This window comes from Oncorhynchus mykiss, chromosome Y (assembly GCF_013265735.2).
Source record: "Oncorhynchus mykiss isolate Arlee chromosome Y, USDA_OmykA_1.1, whole genome shotgun sequence".
Lineage (NCBI taxonomy): Eukaryota > Metazoa > Chordata > Actinopteri > Salmoniformes > Salmonidae > Oncorhynchus > Oncorhynchus mykiss.
The window spans coordinates 39,172,826-39,189,900 of NC_048593.1; the positions used below are offsets into that span (position 1 = coordinate 39,172,826).

General features: G+C 41.0%; 1 protein-coding gene across 2 annotated transcripts in view; it reads left to right on the top strand.

Annotated features, from left to right (window-relative positions):
- The window catches only part of LOC110510244 (relaxin receptor 2), a 184,512-nt gene that overhangs the window by 95,565 nt on the left and 71,872 nt on the right, over positions 1–17,075 (top strand). For both annotated transcript variants that reach the window (XM_036967527.1, XM_036967526.1), the window contains exons 8-9: positions 6,682–6,753; positions 16,348–16,422. In XM_036967527.1, coding sequence (XP_036823422.1) covers positions 6,682–6,753; positions 16,348–16,422 — 147 coding nt within the window. The remainder of the gene's footprint in view (positions 1–6,681; positions 6,754–16,347; positions 16,423–17,075) is intronic.

The window sequence follows — 17,075 nt, forward strand, 5'->3', positions numbered from 1 at the left end:
CTGCCACAAGAGGATCTTGGACAGGTGGGGGATTGCACCAAACTATACCGGTACATGATGGAACGTACCGGCAAGCACTTATGGAGGCTCAACCAATTCAGGTCCTTGAGCCTGTTGTCCAGACCCCGCGCCTGCACTCCCTCCCAGACCACTTCCGAGATGCCCACTACAGGCGCAGGACTCCCTGCCTTTCTGACCTCCTCGTACAGGTGCCTGTGATCTCAACCTACTCGGGCACCTTCAACCTCAGGGTGCGCACGCAGCCACTTGGCCGCATGACCAAAGTGCCACGGCAGCTGTTCCGCCCGAGGACCCGTGTTAGACCACACCATTACGCTTCTCGCCTGATACGAGAAGAACACCCGCAGGAGGTAACCGGACGGGTGTATCACTGGATGAGCAAGCTCCGTTAACAAGAAAGAAACAAAAATTGCGTCCAGTTTGAGGGGGAAATGTGGTACCCCCCTACCTCCCTCCCCGATGGGACAGATCATGCGTGCCCTGGCGACCCACTCGCACCTGCCACTCCACATGAACTGAAACACAAGTCTCACTAGAGGCCTCCTCAGACAAGCCGGCAATGGGTAGATGTACGCCAAATACAAAAGAGACGGCAACACATCCACCTTTAGGACCAGGACTTTGCCCATAAAAGACAAATACCTAGCCTTCCACATTGCTAGCTTCCTCTGTACCACTGCGATACGCATGTTCCAGTTTAGCGTCGCTGAGCCGGAGGTCTCAAAATGGACCCCGAGAATCCTCAGGGTCCCCTCACAGAGAGATAACCCCCCAGGCACATCCGTTCTACCGCGCCATCTTCCAAAAAACATGACGGAAGACTTTGCATGGTTCAGAACTGCTCCCGACGCTCGGGTGAAATCCCCAAAGATGGCAAGGGACCTTGTCAGGCACGAGTCCTTGCACAGCAGCAAGGAAGTGTCGTCGGCGTACTGCGTCATCTTAACACGCAGCCCACCACTTCCAGGGATCAACAAGCCTTCCACCCCTGTGTCTGCCCTAATGGCAGCCCCCAGAGGCTCCATGTACAGAACGAAGAGGAGAGCCGAGAGTGGGCACCCCTGCCTGACCCCAGACGAGAGGTCAAAAACATCACCCAAGTGACTATTTACACTAACTCGGCACCCCGCTCCGACATATAATGTACGAATCCATCCTATGAACTTCTCCCCAAATCCTAATCGACCTAACACTCTGAATAAAAAGGATCTATTCACGCGATCAAAGGCTTTCGCCTGATCTAGCGCTGCTACCATTAAAGGCAGTCCTCTATCTTCAACCCAAGCGATGGAGTCCCTGATTAACTGTAGGTTCCATCTAATAGAGCGGCCCTCTACCCCGCACGTCTGATCCTCATGGACGACGTAGGGAAGGGCTGTGCGCAACCGGTCTGCTAAAACCTTTGCAAGTAGCTTGTAATCTACACACAGCATGGTCAACACCCGCCAGTTGCCAAGGTCTATTATTTCCCCCTTCTTATATAAAAGTGACAGCACACCAACAGCCATTGATCCCCCCGGGACCCCCGTCTCAAGGATGGCCTTCAAGACTTCGAGGACCACTGGTCCAAGTATACCCCAAAACTTGAGATAAAACTCAGCCGGCAGCCCATCCATCCCAGGCACCTTCCCTTTTCCCATCCTCCTAAGAGCGCTCTCAACCTCTTCTAGTGAAATCTGGGCCTCCATCACTTCTCTAATGTCCTTCGGCAACCGCCTGGACAAGTGTTCTAAAAACACATTTCCCTGCTCTACATCTATTTCCCTTTCCTTAAATAAACCTTGGAAATGATCAGTTGTCACCCTGACCATATCCCTTGGTTCTCTAACTATACTACCATTTTCTTCCCAAACGCCATGCATTACCTTCCTACTCTGTCTGGCCCTAACCGACTTAAAGAACATAGCAGAACAAGTCTCATTGTGTTCTAGAAAGCCACTATGCGCACGCTCCAGGAAAGTTCGAGCCTTCCGCTCCTGCAACTCCCTGAGCTGCGCCTTTAGGGTTGCGGATCTCTCCCAGTCAAACGACCCGCCGAGGTTGCCTGCCTCGTACTCGAGTTCAATTAACTTTTGGATACGATCCACCTCCCTCCTCTCCTCCCTTTTTTTCCTCTTGCAATACCCTATTATAAAAGCCCTAATCCTTCACCTTAACTAATTCCCACCACTCTAACACCCCCTCGCACATGGACCGGAGACCTTCAAGCCTCCAAAAGAAACCATAAAACCCGTCAACAAAAGCCTGCTCCTCCAGCACATCCCGATCTAACTTCCAGTAACCCCTACCAAAGAGGCAGTCTGGCGGCCCCACCTGCAGGAGCACCCCGTCGTGATCCGAAAAGAAAACAGGCAACAGCCGCCCAGACAACTTACCCAAAGACCTGGGTACAAAAATATAGTCGAGCCTCCGCTCAACCCCCCTGGAGTTGCGCCATGTAGGACCGGCCATTTTCGGAGTAGTGTGCAGACCACCATCAACCAGACCATGGCAAGCCATTGGCCTGGTAATGACGCCTGCACTGCTATCCCCCCCTATTCCTAAATCTGTATTAAAATCCCCCCCTATCACTAATTTCCTATTTGTGACACACAGGGGCGTCAGACAGTCCACCATCTCCCTCCTGTCTGCCACCACCTGTGGCCCATACACCACCACTAATCTACATTTACAATCCCTTATCGTGACATCCACCCCTATAACCCTCCCCTGCATTACCACAAAAGAATCCTCCACTTTTACCTCCCTGTGCCCACACAAAATCCCTACCCCCGATGAGTGCACCCCCCCAATACCCCAAACCGACTCCCCCTTGTCCCACTCTCTCTTAAACCTACTAACATCCCCTCCACCCCTCAGGTGAACCTCCTGTAAAAAACAAAAATCAAACCCCACACCCTCCAAATAACTAAAAACCGCCCTCCTCTTAACAAAATCCCTTAAACCCCTTACATTTAAACAAACAAAAGTAAAATTAGACCCCATGAAAGAATGAAATAAAAACATGTAATACACTCAAATTCTAAACCTAGACAGAAAAATGCTCCCCTGCTCCATATCTACCTGTGAAAACACCATCCGTACTCCCGACATCCCCCCCTCTTCCTCCATCTCACCAACCCAGGATGCAGGAATAGTGTTTGGCTCCGGGGTGCCCTGCACCCTGGGTCTACCCCCACACTCCTCCCCCTCCCCAGTGCTGCAGCTGGTTTGGAAAAAAATTGGGGAGGCTGAGTCCCCAAACAAAAAACTCCCCACCTCCTCCTGTACCCAGTCCTGAGTCTTGTTAGGTGTGTCCCCACCCAACAGAAGTTGAGAGCCTGGGGAAACCAGCAGCAACCCAGAGGTTTCTCCCACCCCCATCACTCTCTTGACCATCCCCTCCCTCTCACTGTCGGCCAATCGCACCCTCCTCTTCATTCTCTTCTTTGGTGATGGCGGCAGTGGAGAGATACCACCCTCCCCCCCCCCCCGCCAGCTCCTCCATACCCCTCATCTCTTCCACCAGGGCACTTTCCCCCCACTCCACTTGCTCTTCCACCGTCTCCTTCTCCACCACTCCTCCCTCGCTTTCTTCTCTCTCATGCTCCTCCACTCGGTTGCCTTCTTCCGCCGCTTTTCCTGATTCTCCTGCTCCCGTGCCTTCTGTTTCCTTCTCTCTTCCATCCACCACTTCTTGCTCCTCCTCCTTCCTTGCGGCCTTCCCCTTTGGACCTGTACTCTGGTCATGAGGCGTGCTTCCTTCCCCTCCTCTTCTTCCCCCATCCCCCGCTCCTGCTCCCCCCCCCAGCCGCAGACACATAGGACCTCTGACGAGTCGGGCACCCCCGCCACAGGTGTGCTGACGAGCCACACCCGTGGCACGCCTTAGGCTTGTCACAATCCCGCGCCTCGTGCTCCTCAGATCCACAAAATCTGCATTTTCTTGTGCTGCACGAGGCGAATATGTGGCCGTAGGCCATACAGCGCCTGCAAAATGGGGGCTGACGTGCATAAAACAACGTCCCCCTGTCAGCCCCTAGGGAGAACATAGCAGGAGGATGGAGGTAGCCACCATGTCCCTTTGGGTCCTCCCTGAGGAGGGCCTGGAAGCCTCTCCTCCCATTCCAAAACCCAAGGGAGTCTTTGAGGTGCCTTGCTGAGGAGACGTTATCCATGTATCTCCCCAGAAAGGCCCTCGCCTCTTCGTCCTTAACGTATGGGTTGTAAATGTTGACAGTTACAACCCTAAAGTTGTTCCTCGCCAGGCTTGTTATTTCATAGTGGCTCATCGGCCTCTCACCTCCCACTGCTCTTGCCCTTCTCAGGATATCATTGTGTTTCTCCTCTGTATGTAGTGCCAGGTCGTATGCTCCCTCCAACGAGTTGCCTTGGAAACAAAACACGTCCTTCACCGTCAGCTTTAGAATCCCCATCAATATTATCCTTCCAAAAGTTTCCCGTCCTAAAGGCTCCAACTCCTTTTCCTTCCAAGCAAACCGAATCGTGTTGGCCAGCCCAATCCCAGGGACCGACCGTGTTGATGTATTTAGCACCATCTCCGCAAGGAGAATGGCGCTCGTTCTCTTCTCTTCCAAAACAATGAAAAAAGAAAAACCAAAGTGACTGAGCCTATCTGGTGCAAACAAACACAGAGACAGGAACAATCACCCACAAAACACTCAAAGAATATGGCTGCCTAAATATGGTTCCCAATCAGAGACAACGATAATCACCTGCCTCTGATTGAGAACCAATTCAGACAGCCATAGACTTTGCTAGAGAATCCCACTAAACCACAATCCCAATACCTACAAAAACCCCAAGACAAAACACACCACATAAATAAACCGATGTCACACCCTGGCCTGACCAAAATAATAAAGAAAACACAAAATATAAAGACCAGGGCGTGACAGTATGACATCTATTGGCACTTTGGATGTATTTTACTTTATAAGGTCTTTGGTTCTCTCTCTCTCCATATCTACCGTAAGGTCTTTGGTTCTCTCTCTCTCCATAACTACCGTAAGGTCTTTGGTTCTCTCTCTCTCCATATCTACCGTAAGGTCTTTGGTTCTCTCTCTCTCAATAACTACCGTAAGGTCTTTGGTTCTCTCTCTCTCCATAACTACCGTAAGGTCTTTGGTTCTCTCTCTCTCCATAACTACCGTAAGGTCTTTGGTTCTCTCTCTCTCCATAACTACCGTAAGGTCTTTGGTTCTCTCTCTCTCCATAACTACCGTAAGGTCTTTGGTTCTCTCTCTCTCCATAACTACCGTAAGGTCTTTGGTTCTCTCTCTCTCCATAACTACCGTAAGGTCTTTGGTTCTCTCTCTCTCCATAACTACCGTAAGGTCTTTGGTTCTCTCTCTCTCCATATCTACCGTAAGGTCTTTGGTTCTCTCTCTCTCCATAACTACCGTGAGGTCTTTGGTTCTCTCTCTCTCCATAGCTACCGTAAGGTCTTTGGTTCTCTCTCTCTCCATAACTACCGTAAGGTCTTTGGTTCTCTCTCTCTCCATAACTACCTTAAGGTCTTTGGTTCTCTCTCTCTCCATATCTACCGTAAGGTCTTTGGTTCTCTCTCTCCATATCTACCGTAAGGTCTTTGGTTCTCTCTCTCTCCATATCTACCGTAAGGTCTTTGTTTCTCTCTCTCTCCATAACTACCGTAAGGTCTTTGGTTCTCTCTCTCTCCATATCTACGTAAGGTCTTTGGTTCTCTCTCTCTCCATAACTACCGTAAGGTCTTTGGTTCTCTCTCTCTCCATATCTACCGTAAGGTCTTTGGTTCTCTCTCTCTCCATAACTACCGTAAGGTCTTTGGTTCTCTCTCTCTCCATATCTACCGTAAGGTCTTTGGTTCTCTCTCTCTCCATAACTACCATGAGGTCTTTGGTTCTCTCTCTCTCCATAGCTACCGTAAGGTCTTTGGTTCTCTCTCTCTCCATAACTACCGTAAGGTCTTTGGTTCTCTCTCTCTCCATAACTACCGTAAGGTCTTTGGTTCTCTCTCTCTCCATATCTACCGTAAGGTCTTTGGTTCTCTCTCTCTCCATATCTACCGTAAGGTCTTTGGTTCTCTCTCTCTCCATATCTACCGTAAGGTCTTTGGTTCTCTCTCTCTCCATAACTACCGTAAGGTCTTTGGTTCTCTCTCTCTCCATATCTACGTAAGGTCTTTGGTTCTCTCTCTCTCCATAACTACCGTAAGGTCTTTGGTTCTCTCTCTCTCCATATCTACCGTAAGGTCTTTGGTTCTCTCTCTCTCCATAACTACCGTAAGGTCTTTGGTTCTCTCTCTCTCCATAACTGTACCGTGAGGTCTTTGGTTCTCTCTCTCTCTCCATAACTACCGTAAGGTCTTTGGTTCTCTCTCTCTCCATAACTACCGTAAGGTCTTTGGTTCTCTCTCTCTCCATAACTACCGTAAGGTCTTTGGTTCTCTTTCTCTCCATAACTACCGTAAGGTCTTTGGTTCTCTCTCTCTCCATATCTACCATAAGGTCTTTGGTTCTCTCTCTCTCCATAACTACCGTAAGGTCTTTGGTTCTCTCTCTCTCCATATCTACCGTAAGGTCTTTGGTTCTCTCTCTCTCTCCATAACTACCGTAAGGTCTTTGGTTCTCTCTCTCTCCATATCTACCGTAAGGTCTTTGGTTCTCTCTCTCTCACCAGGGTGTTGGATCACAACCCTCTGAACAGTGTTTCCCAAGACACCTTCACCGGCCTCACCTCCCTCATGTTCCTGTGAGTAGCACATACACACACACACACACACACACACACACACACACACACACACACACACACACACACACACACACACACACACACACACACACTCACACACACTCACACACATGTAAAGATGCACGTGCATACACACACAAACACACATTGTGTTGGACGAAGAAAATATAATATAATTAACTTATGTGTCATTCATTTTTCTTTGTCATAACACATTGTTTTTCTTCCCTCCTTCACAAGATATCACAGTCTGACTTCATGTTCCGACATTCTTTGATAAACATGTAAAAATGTAGGCATACAGAAACAACTCTATGGCTAAGTTTAGGCTTTCTTTCAGACTGGGTTAAGGTCTGGCACAGGGTTAAAACAGACACAATTCTATGGTTAAGTGAAGGATTAAAGTTTGGGATAGAGGTAAAACTTTAGGCATTCATTCCGATTGGGTTTACTAAAACTTTTGTGGACAGATGGTGGAGCTCTGGCTCCGAAGACTGCGTGTTCAATCCCAGTACGGGGCACTCATTTAAGTATTTGTGCCTTGTATCTGGAGTGATCTCTCGGTCCCTCCCTCTGTCACTCCTTCACACTGTCTTTACGTTGTCTTTACTTGTTTATTGATTGTTCACATCTCATTTTGCATTAAAAAAATGTTAAAATCATTCTGCATTCAAACATAAAATATCTTCTGAGTATGAATAATGAACTAATAGTAAGTCTAGGACGTTATGCATTTCAGAATAGTAGGTTCATTTTGTGGGCCTTTGGCTCTAAACACAATATAACAAAATTCAACTCCGTCTCCTCCTGAGTCTCATTGAAAATATGATAGTGGTTTCCTTCTCTTTTTCCTTTTGTCCTCTCCTTACTCCTCTCCTTACTTCCCCTCTTACTCCTCTCCTTACTCCTCTCCTTACTCCTCTCCTTATTCCTCTCCTTACTCCTCTCCTTACTTCCCCTCTTCTCTTACTCCTCTCCTTACTTCCCCTCTTACTCCTCTCCTTACTCCTCTCCTTACTTCCCCTCTTACTCCTCTCCTTACTCCTCTCCTTACTCCTCTCCTTATTCCTCTCCTTACTCCTCTCCTTACTTCCCCTCTTAGTCCTCTCCTTACTCCTCTCCTTACTCCTCTCCTTATTCCTCTCCTTATTCCTCTCCTTATTCCTCTCCTTACTCCTCTCTTTACTCCTTTCCTTACTTCTCTCCTTACTCCTCTCCTTACTCATCTCCTTACTTCTCTCCTTACTCATCTCCTTACTCCTCTCCTTACTCCTCTCCTTACTCCTCTCCTTACTCCTCTCCTTAGTCCTCTCCTTATTCCTCTCCTTCCTGCTCTCCTTCCTCCTCTCCTTTCTTCTCTCCTTACTCCTCTCCTTACTCCTCTCCTTACTCATCTCCTTACTCATCTCCTTACTCATCTCCTTACTCATCTCCTTATTCCTCTCGTTACTCCTCTCGTTACTCCTCTCGTTACTCCTCTCCTTGCTCCTCTCCTTGCTCCTGTCCTTTTCTCCTCTCCTTACTCCTCTCCTTTTGCTCTCTCCTTACTCATCTCCTTACTCCTCTCCTTATTCCCCTCCTTACTCCTGTTCTTACTCTTCTCCTTTTCTCCTCTCCTTACTCCTCTCCTTCTCCTCTCATTTTCTCCTCTCCTTACTCCTCTCCTTACTCCTCTCCTTTTCTCTTCTCCTTATCTCCACTCCTTTCTCCTCTCATTACTCCTCTCCTTTTCTCCTCTCTTTACTCCTCTCCTTATTTATTTTCTCCTCTCTTTACTCCTCTCCCTTTCTCCTCTCTTTACTCCTCTCCTTTTCTCCTCTCCTTACTCCTCTCCTTACTCCTCTTCTTTTCTCCTCTCCTTCCTCCTCTCCTTACTCTTCTTTTCGCCTCTCTTTACTCCTCTCCTTTACTCCTCTCCTTACTCCTCTCCTTACTCCTCTTCTTTTCTCCTCTTCTTACTCCTCTCCCTTTATCCTCTCTTTACTCCTCTCCTTACTCCTCTTCTTTTCTCCACTCCTTTTCTCCTCTCCTTTTCCCCTCCCCCTACTCCTCTCCTTTTCCCCTCCCCTTACTCCTCTCCTTTTCCCCTCCCCTTACTCCTCTCCTTTTCCCCTCTCCTAACAAAAATCAACTCTGTCTCCTCCAGAGTCTCATTGAAAATATTTTAGTGGTTGTGTTCTCTTTTTCCTTTTGTCCTCTCCTTACTCCTCTCCTCACTCCTCTCCTTACTTCCCCTCTTACTCCTCTCCTTACTCCTTTCCTTACTCCTCTCCTTATTCCTCTCCTTATTCCTCTCCTTACTCCTCTCCTTACTTCCCCTCTTACTCCTCTCCTTACTCCTCTCCTTATTCCTCTCCTTATTCCTCTCCTTACTCCTCTCCTTACTCCTCTCCTTACTTCTCTCCTTACTCCTCTCCGTACTCCTCTCCTTACTCCTCTCCTTACTCCTCTCCTTAGTCCTCTCCTTACTTCTCTCCTTATTCCTCTCCTTACACCTCTCCTTTTCTCCTTTCCTTACTCTTCTCCTTTTCTCCATTCCTTATTCCTCTCCTTACTCCTCTCCTTACTTCTCTCCTTACTCCTCTCCTTACTCCTCTCCTTACTCCTCTCCTTACTCCTCTCCTTACTTCTCCCCTTACTCATCTCCTTACTTCCCTCCTTACTCATCTCCTTACTCCTCTCCTTACTCCTCTCCTTCCTCCTCTCCTTTCTTCTCTCCTTACTCCTCTCCTTACTCCTTTCCTTATTCCCCTCCTTACTCCTGTTCTTACTCTTCTCCTTTTCTCCTCTCCTTACTCCTCTCCGTTTCTCCTCTCCTTTTTTCCTCTCCTTACTGCTCTCCTTACTCCTCTCCTTGCTCCTCTCCTTACCCCTTTCCTTTTCTCCTTTCCTTACTCTTCTCCTTTTCTCCACTCCTTTTCTCCATTCCTTATTCCTCTCCTTATTCCTCTCCTTACTCATCTCCTTACTCCTCTTCTTACTCCTCTCCTTTCTCCTCTACTTACTCCTCTCCCCATTCTCCTCATCATTATGTTCTCCTCACCTGTATCTTTCTCTTACTTTGTTGTAGAACTATGTTCAACACATCTCTTTCTTTCTCACTCACTCTCGTTCTTTGCTCACTTGCTCTAGTTCTCTGTCTTGCTCACTCGTTCTCCCTATCCCTTTCAAGTTTTTTAAAAATGTATTTATTTATTTATTCATTTATTTTCACCTTTATTTAACCAGGTAGGCCAGTTGAGAACAATTTCTCATTTACAACTGCGACCTGGCCAAGATAAAGCACAGCAGTTTGACCAAAAACAACAACACAGAGTTACACATAAGAAAACTTACCGTCAATAATACAAAAGAAAATAAAAATTGAAAGATCTATCTACAGTGTGTGCAAATGTAGAAGAGTAGGGAGGTCAGGCAATAAATTGGCCATAGAGGCAAAAATAATTACAATTTAGCATTATTACTGGAGTGATTTATGTGCAGATGAGGATGTGCTAGTAGAGATACTGGGGGTGCAAAAGACCAAGATAAATAATAATATGGGGATGAGGTAGTTGGGTGTGATATTTACAGATTGGCTATGGGTACAGTGATCGGTAAGCTGCTCAGACAGCTGATGCTTAAAGTTAGAGAGGGAGATATAAGACTCCAGCTTCAGAGATTTTTATATATATATATATATATATATATATATATATATATATATATATATATATATATATATTTATTTATTTATTTATTTATTTATTATATTCATATATTTGCCACATGCACAGGATACAACAGGTGTTAAAACAGTTCAGTGGAATTCTTAACTTGAGAGTTTTTTCCAAACAATGCTGTAATGATAATAATATAGATAATGATAATACTAAAGATTTTAATAATATAGATAATAATATTAATATAGATAATAATAGTTTAGATAATAATAATAAAAATGTAGATCATAATAATAATAATATAGATCATAATAATAATAATATAGATAATAATAATAATAATATAGATCATAATAATAATAATATAGATAATAATAATAATAATATAGATCATAATGATAATAATAGTTTAGATAGTAATAATAAAAATGTAGATCATAGTAATAATAATATAGATCATAATAATAGTATAGATTATAATAATAGTATAGATTATAATAATAGTATAGATCATAATAATAGTATAGATTATAATAATAATATAGATCATAATAATAGTATAGATCATAATAATAATATAGATCATAATAATAGTATAGATTATAATAATAGTATAGATTATAATAATAGTATAGATCATAATAATAGTATAGATCATAATAATAATATAGATCATAATAGTATAGATCATAATAATAGTATAGATCATAATAATAATATAGATCATAATAATAGTATAGATTATAATAATAGTATAGATCATAATAATAGTATAGATCATAATAATAATATAGATCATAATAATAATATAGATTATAATAATAATATAGATCATAATAATAGTATAGATTATAATAATAATATAGATCATAATAATAGTATAGATCATAATAATAATATAGATCATAATAATAATATAGATCATAATAGTATAGATCATAATAATAGTATAGATCATAATAATAATATAGATCATAATAATAGTATAGATTATAATAATAATATAGATCATAATAATAGTATAGATTATAATAATAATATAGATCATAATAATAGTATAGATCATAATAATAATATAGATCATAATAGTATAGATCATAATAATAGTATAGATCATAATAATAATATAGATCATAATAATAATATAGATCATAATAATAGTATAGATCATAATAATAATATAGATCATAATAATAGTATAGATTATAATAATAGTATAGATCATAATAATAATATAGATCATAATAGTATAGATCATAATAATAATATAGATCATAATAGTATAGATCATAATAATAGTATAGATCATAATAATAATATAGATCATAATAATAGTATAGATTATAATAATAATATAGATTATAATAATAGTATAGATTATAATAATAATATAGATCATAATAATAGTATAGATCATAATAATAGTATAGATCATAATAATAATATAGATCATAATAATAGTATAGATTATAATAATAGTATAGATCATAATAATAATATAGATCATAATAGTATAGATCATAATAATAATATAGATCATAATAATAGTATAGATTATAATAATAGTATAGATTATAATAATAATATAGATTATAATAATAGTATAGATTATAATAATAGTATAGATTATAATAATAGTATAGATTATAATAATAGTATAGATTATAATAATAGTATAGATTATAATAATAGTATAGATTATAATAATAGTATAGATTATAATAATAGTATAGATTATAATAATAATATAGATCATAATAATAGTATAGATCATAATAATAATATAGATCATAATAGTATAGATCATAATAATAGTATAGATTATAATAATAGTATAGATTATAATAATAGTATAGATTATAATAATAGTATAGATTATAATAATAGTATAGATTATAATAATAGTATAGATTATAATAATAGTATAGATTATAATAATAATATAGATCATAATAATAGTATAGATTATAATAATAGTATAGATTATAATAATAGTATAGATCATAATAGTATAGATCATAAAAATAATATAGATCATAATAATAGTATAGATTATAATAATAATATTGATCATAATAATAATAGTATAGATCATAATAATAACATAGATAATAACAATATAGATCATAATAATAATAGTATAGATCAAAATAATAATAGTTTAGATCATAATAATGCTAGTATATATAATAATAATAATAGTATAGATTATAATAAAATAGATAACAATATAGATAATAGTACTAGTATAGATCATAATAATAATATAGATCATAATAATAATGTAAATCATGATAATAATTGTATAGATAATAATAATAGTAATATAGATCATAATAAAATAGATCATAATAATAATAGTGTAGATAAATAATAATAATAATAATAATAATACAAATAATAATATAGATAATACTATTTATCATAATAATATAGATCATAATAATAATAGTGTAGATAAATAATAATAATAATAATAATAATAATACAAATAATAATATAGATAATAATATTTATCATAATAATAGTATAGATAATAATAATAATATTAATATAGATAGTAATAATATAGATAATAATATTTATCATAATAAAATAGATAATAATAATAATAGTGTAGATAAATAATAATAATAATAATAATAATAATACAAATAATAATATAGACAATAATAATATAGATATTAACAATAATAATATACACTCCCTTTCAAAAGTTTGGGGTCACTTAGAAATCAAATTGATCAGAAATAGAGTGTAGACATTGTTAATGTTGTAAATGACTGTTGTAGCTGGAAACGTCTGGTTTTTAATAGAATATCTACGTAGGAGTACAGAGGCCCATTATCAGCAACCATCCTGTGTTCCACAGGAGTTAGCTAATCCAAGTTTATTATTTTAAAAGGCTAATTGATCATTAGAAAACCCCTTTGCAATTATGTTAGCACAGCTGAAAACTGTTGTCCTGATTAAAGAAGCAATAAAACGGTCTGTAGACTAGTTGAGTATCTGGAGCATCAGTATTTCTTGGGGTTCGATTACAGACTCAAAATGGCTAGAAACAAAAAACGTTCTTCTGAAACTCGTCAATCTTTTCTTGTTCTGAGAAATGAAGGCTATTCCATGCGAGAAATTTCAAGAAACTGAAGATCTTGTACGCTTTGTACTACTCCCTTCACAGAACAGCGCAAACTGTCTCTAACCAGATTAGAAAGAGGAGTGGGAGGCCCCGGTGCACAACTGCGCAAAAGGACATGTACATTAGAGTGTCTAGTTTGAGAAACAGACGCCTCACAAGTCCTCAACTGGCAGTTTCATTAAATAGTACCCGCAAAACACCAGTCTCAACGTCAAAAGTGAAGAGGCGACTCCGGGATACTGGCCTTCTAGGCAGAGTTGCAAAGAAAAAGCCATATCTCAAACGGGCCGATATAAAGATTAAGATGGGCCAAAGAACACAGACAGTGTGCGTTGGGACTGTGTGTGCGTTGGGACTGTGTGTGACTGTGTGTGTGTGTGTGTGTGTGTGTGTGTTGTGACTGTGTGTGTGTGTTATTCTTTCTTTTTATTTCTCCTTTATTTAACCAGGTAGGCTAGTTGAGAACAAGTTCTCATTTACAACTGCGACCTGGCCAAGATAAAGCATAGCAGTGTGAACAGACAACAACACAGAGTTACACATGGAGTAAACAATAAACAAGTCAATAACACAGTAGAAAAAGAGAGTCTATGGACATTGTGTGCAAAAGGCATGAGGAGGTAGGCGAATAATTACAATTTTGCAGATTAACACTGGAGTGATAAATGATCAGATGGTCATGTACAGGTAGAGATATTGGTGTGCAAAAGAGCAAAAAAGTAAATAAATATAAACAGTATGGGGATGAGGTAGGTAAAAATGGGTGGGCTATTTACCGACAGACTATGTACAGCTGCAGCGATCGGTTAGCTGCTCAGATGGCAGATGTTTGAAGTTGGTGAGGGAGATAAAAGTCTCCAACTTCAGCGATTTTTGCAATTCGTTCCAGTCACAAGCAGCAGAGAACTGGAACGAAAGGCGGCCAAATGAGGTGTTGGCTTTAGGGATGATCAGTGAGATACACCTTCTGGAGCGCGTGCTACGGGTGGGTGTTGCCATCGTGACCAGTGAACTAAGATAAGGCGGAGCTTTACCTAGCATGGACTTGTAGATGACCTGGAGCCAGTGGGTCTGGCGACGAATATGTAGCGAGGGCCAGCCGACTAGAGCATACAGGTCGCAGTGGTGGGTGGTATAAGGTGCTTTAGTAACAAAACGGATGGCACTGTGATAAACTGCATCCAGTTTGCTGAGTAGAGTATTGGAAGCTATTTTGTAGATGACATTGCCAAAGTCGAGGATCGGTAGGATAGTCAGTTTTACTAGGGTAAGTTTGGAGGCGTGAGTGAAGTAGGCTTTGTTGCGGAATAGAAAGCCGACTCTAGATTTGATTTTAGATTGGAGATGTTTGATATGAGTCTGGAAGGAGAGTTTACAGTCTAGCCAGACACCTAGGTACTTATAGATATCCACATATTCTAGGTCGGAACCATCCAGGGTGGTGATGCTAGTCAGGCGTGCGGGTGCAGGCAGCGAACGGTTGAAAAGCATGCGTTTGCTTTTACTAGCGTTTAAGAGCAGTTGGAAGCCACGGAAGGAGTGTTGTATGGCATTGAAGCTCGTTTGGAGGTTAGATAGCACAGTGTCCAAGGACGGGCCGGAAGTATACAGAATGGTGTCGTCTGCGTAGAGGTGGATCAGGGAATCGCCCGCAGCAAGTGCAACATCATTGATATATACGTGTGTGTGTGTGTGTGTGTGTGTGTGTGTGTGTGTGTGTGTGTGTGTGTGTTTAGTCAAAGGCAGCCACAGTAACTACTGCATCAAGAAACTTAGTTCTGCCATTCATAAAACAGGCAAACAGGCATAACGGAGCTGTTACTAGTTACAGTTGGTGAACTACATTGTTAATAGTTTTGTGACATACTGCTGTGTACCGTACACAGATGAAGAGACGTTTGACAAAATTGACCTTCATCATTACATAACAGTCCCTGTAGTTTTGCCAAGGCAGCATCCAGTAGGAGTGTGTTCTCTGTTCTCCGTTCTCTATTCTTTATTCTCTATTCTCTGTTCTCTATTCTCTGTTCTCTATTCTCTGTTCTCTGTTCTCTGTTCTCTATTCTCTGTTCTCTATTCTCTATTCTCTATTCTCTGTTCTCTGTTCTCTGTTCTCTGTTCTCTATTCTCTGTTCTCTATTCTCTATTCTCTATTCTCTGTTCTCTGTTCTCTGTTCTCTGTTCTCTGATCTCTGTTCTTTATTCTTTATTCTTTATTCTTTATTCTCTATTCTCTGTTCTCTGTTCTCTGTTCTCTGTTCTCTGTTCTCTGTTCTATGTTCTCTGTTCTCTGTTCTCTGTTCTATGTTCTCTATTCTCTGTTCTATGCTCTCTATTCTCTGTTATCTGTTCTCTTTTCTCTGCTCTCTCCAAATATGTCTACAAGCTGTGTGTCTTCCCTAAGGAGGTCACAGGGGTGTGTGTGTGTGTGTGTGTGTGTGTGTGTCAGTCCCTCCATCTGTGTGTGAATGTTCATCTGTCTCTGTGTGTGTGTGTGTGTGTGTGTGTCAGTCCCTCCATCTGTGTGTGAATGTTCATCTGTCTCTGTGTGTGTGTGTGTGTGTGTGTGTGTGTGTGTGTGTGTGTCAGTCCCTCCATCTGCGTGTGAATGTTCATCTGTCTCTGTGTGTGTGTGTGTGTGTGTCAGTCCCTCCATCTGTGTGTGAATGTTCATCTGTCTCTGTGTGTGTGTGTGTGTGTGTGTGTGTGTGTGTGTGTGTGTGTGTGTGTGTGAGTGTGTGTGTGTGTGTGTCTGTGTTCTCTAAACAACAGTGTGTGATTTCTCCCCAGCTCCATGGTTAATACATCTCTGGTGCAGCTCCCCCAGCCCAGCCTCTGTCACCACACACCTAACCTCAGCTGGGTGTGAGTATACATTTATCTATAATCCCATCCCATCTGTCTATCATCATCCCATCTGTCTAGACATCTATTTATCATCCCATCCTATCTGTCTAGACATCTATATATCATCCCATCTGTCTAGACATCTATCTATCATCCCATCTGTCTAGACATATATCTATCATCCCATCTGTCTAGACCTCTATCATCATCCCATCCTTTCTGTCTAGACATCTATCTATCATCCCATCTGTCTAGACATATATCTATCATCCCATCTGTCTAGACCTCTATCATCATCCCATCCTTTCTGTCTAGACATCTATCTATCATCGCATCTGTCTAGACATCTATCATCATCCCATCCTATCTGCCTAGACATCTATCTATCATCCCATTCCATCTGTCTAGACATCTATCTATCATCCCATCTGTCTATACATCTATCTATCATCCCATCTGTCTAGACATCTATCTATCATCCCATCCCATCTGTCTTGACATCTATCTATCATCCCATCTTCTAGACATCTATCATCATCCCATCCTATCTGTCTAGACATCTATCTATCATCCCATCTGTCTAGACATCTATCTATCATCCCATCTGTCTAGACATATATCTATCATCCCATCTGTCTAGACATATATCTATCATCCCATCTGTCTAGACA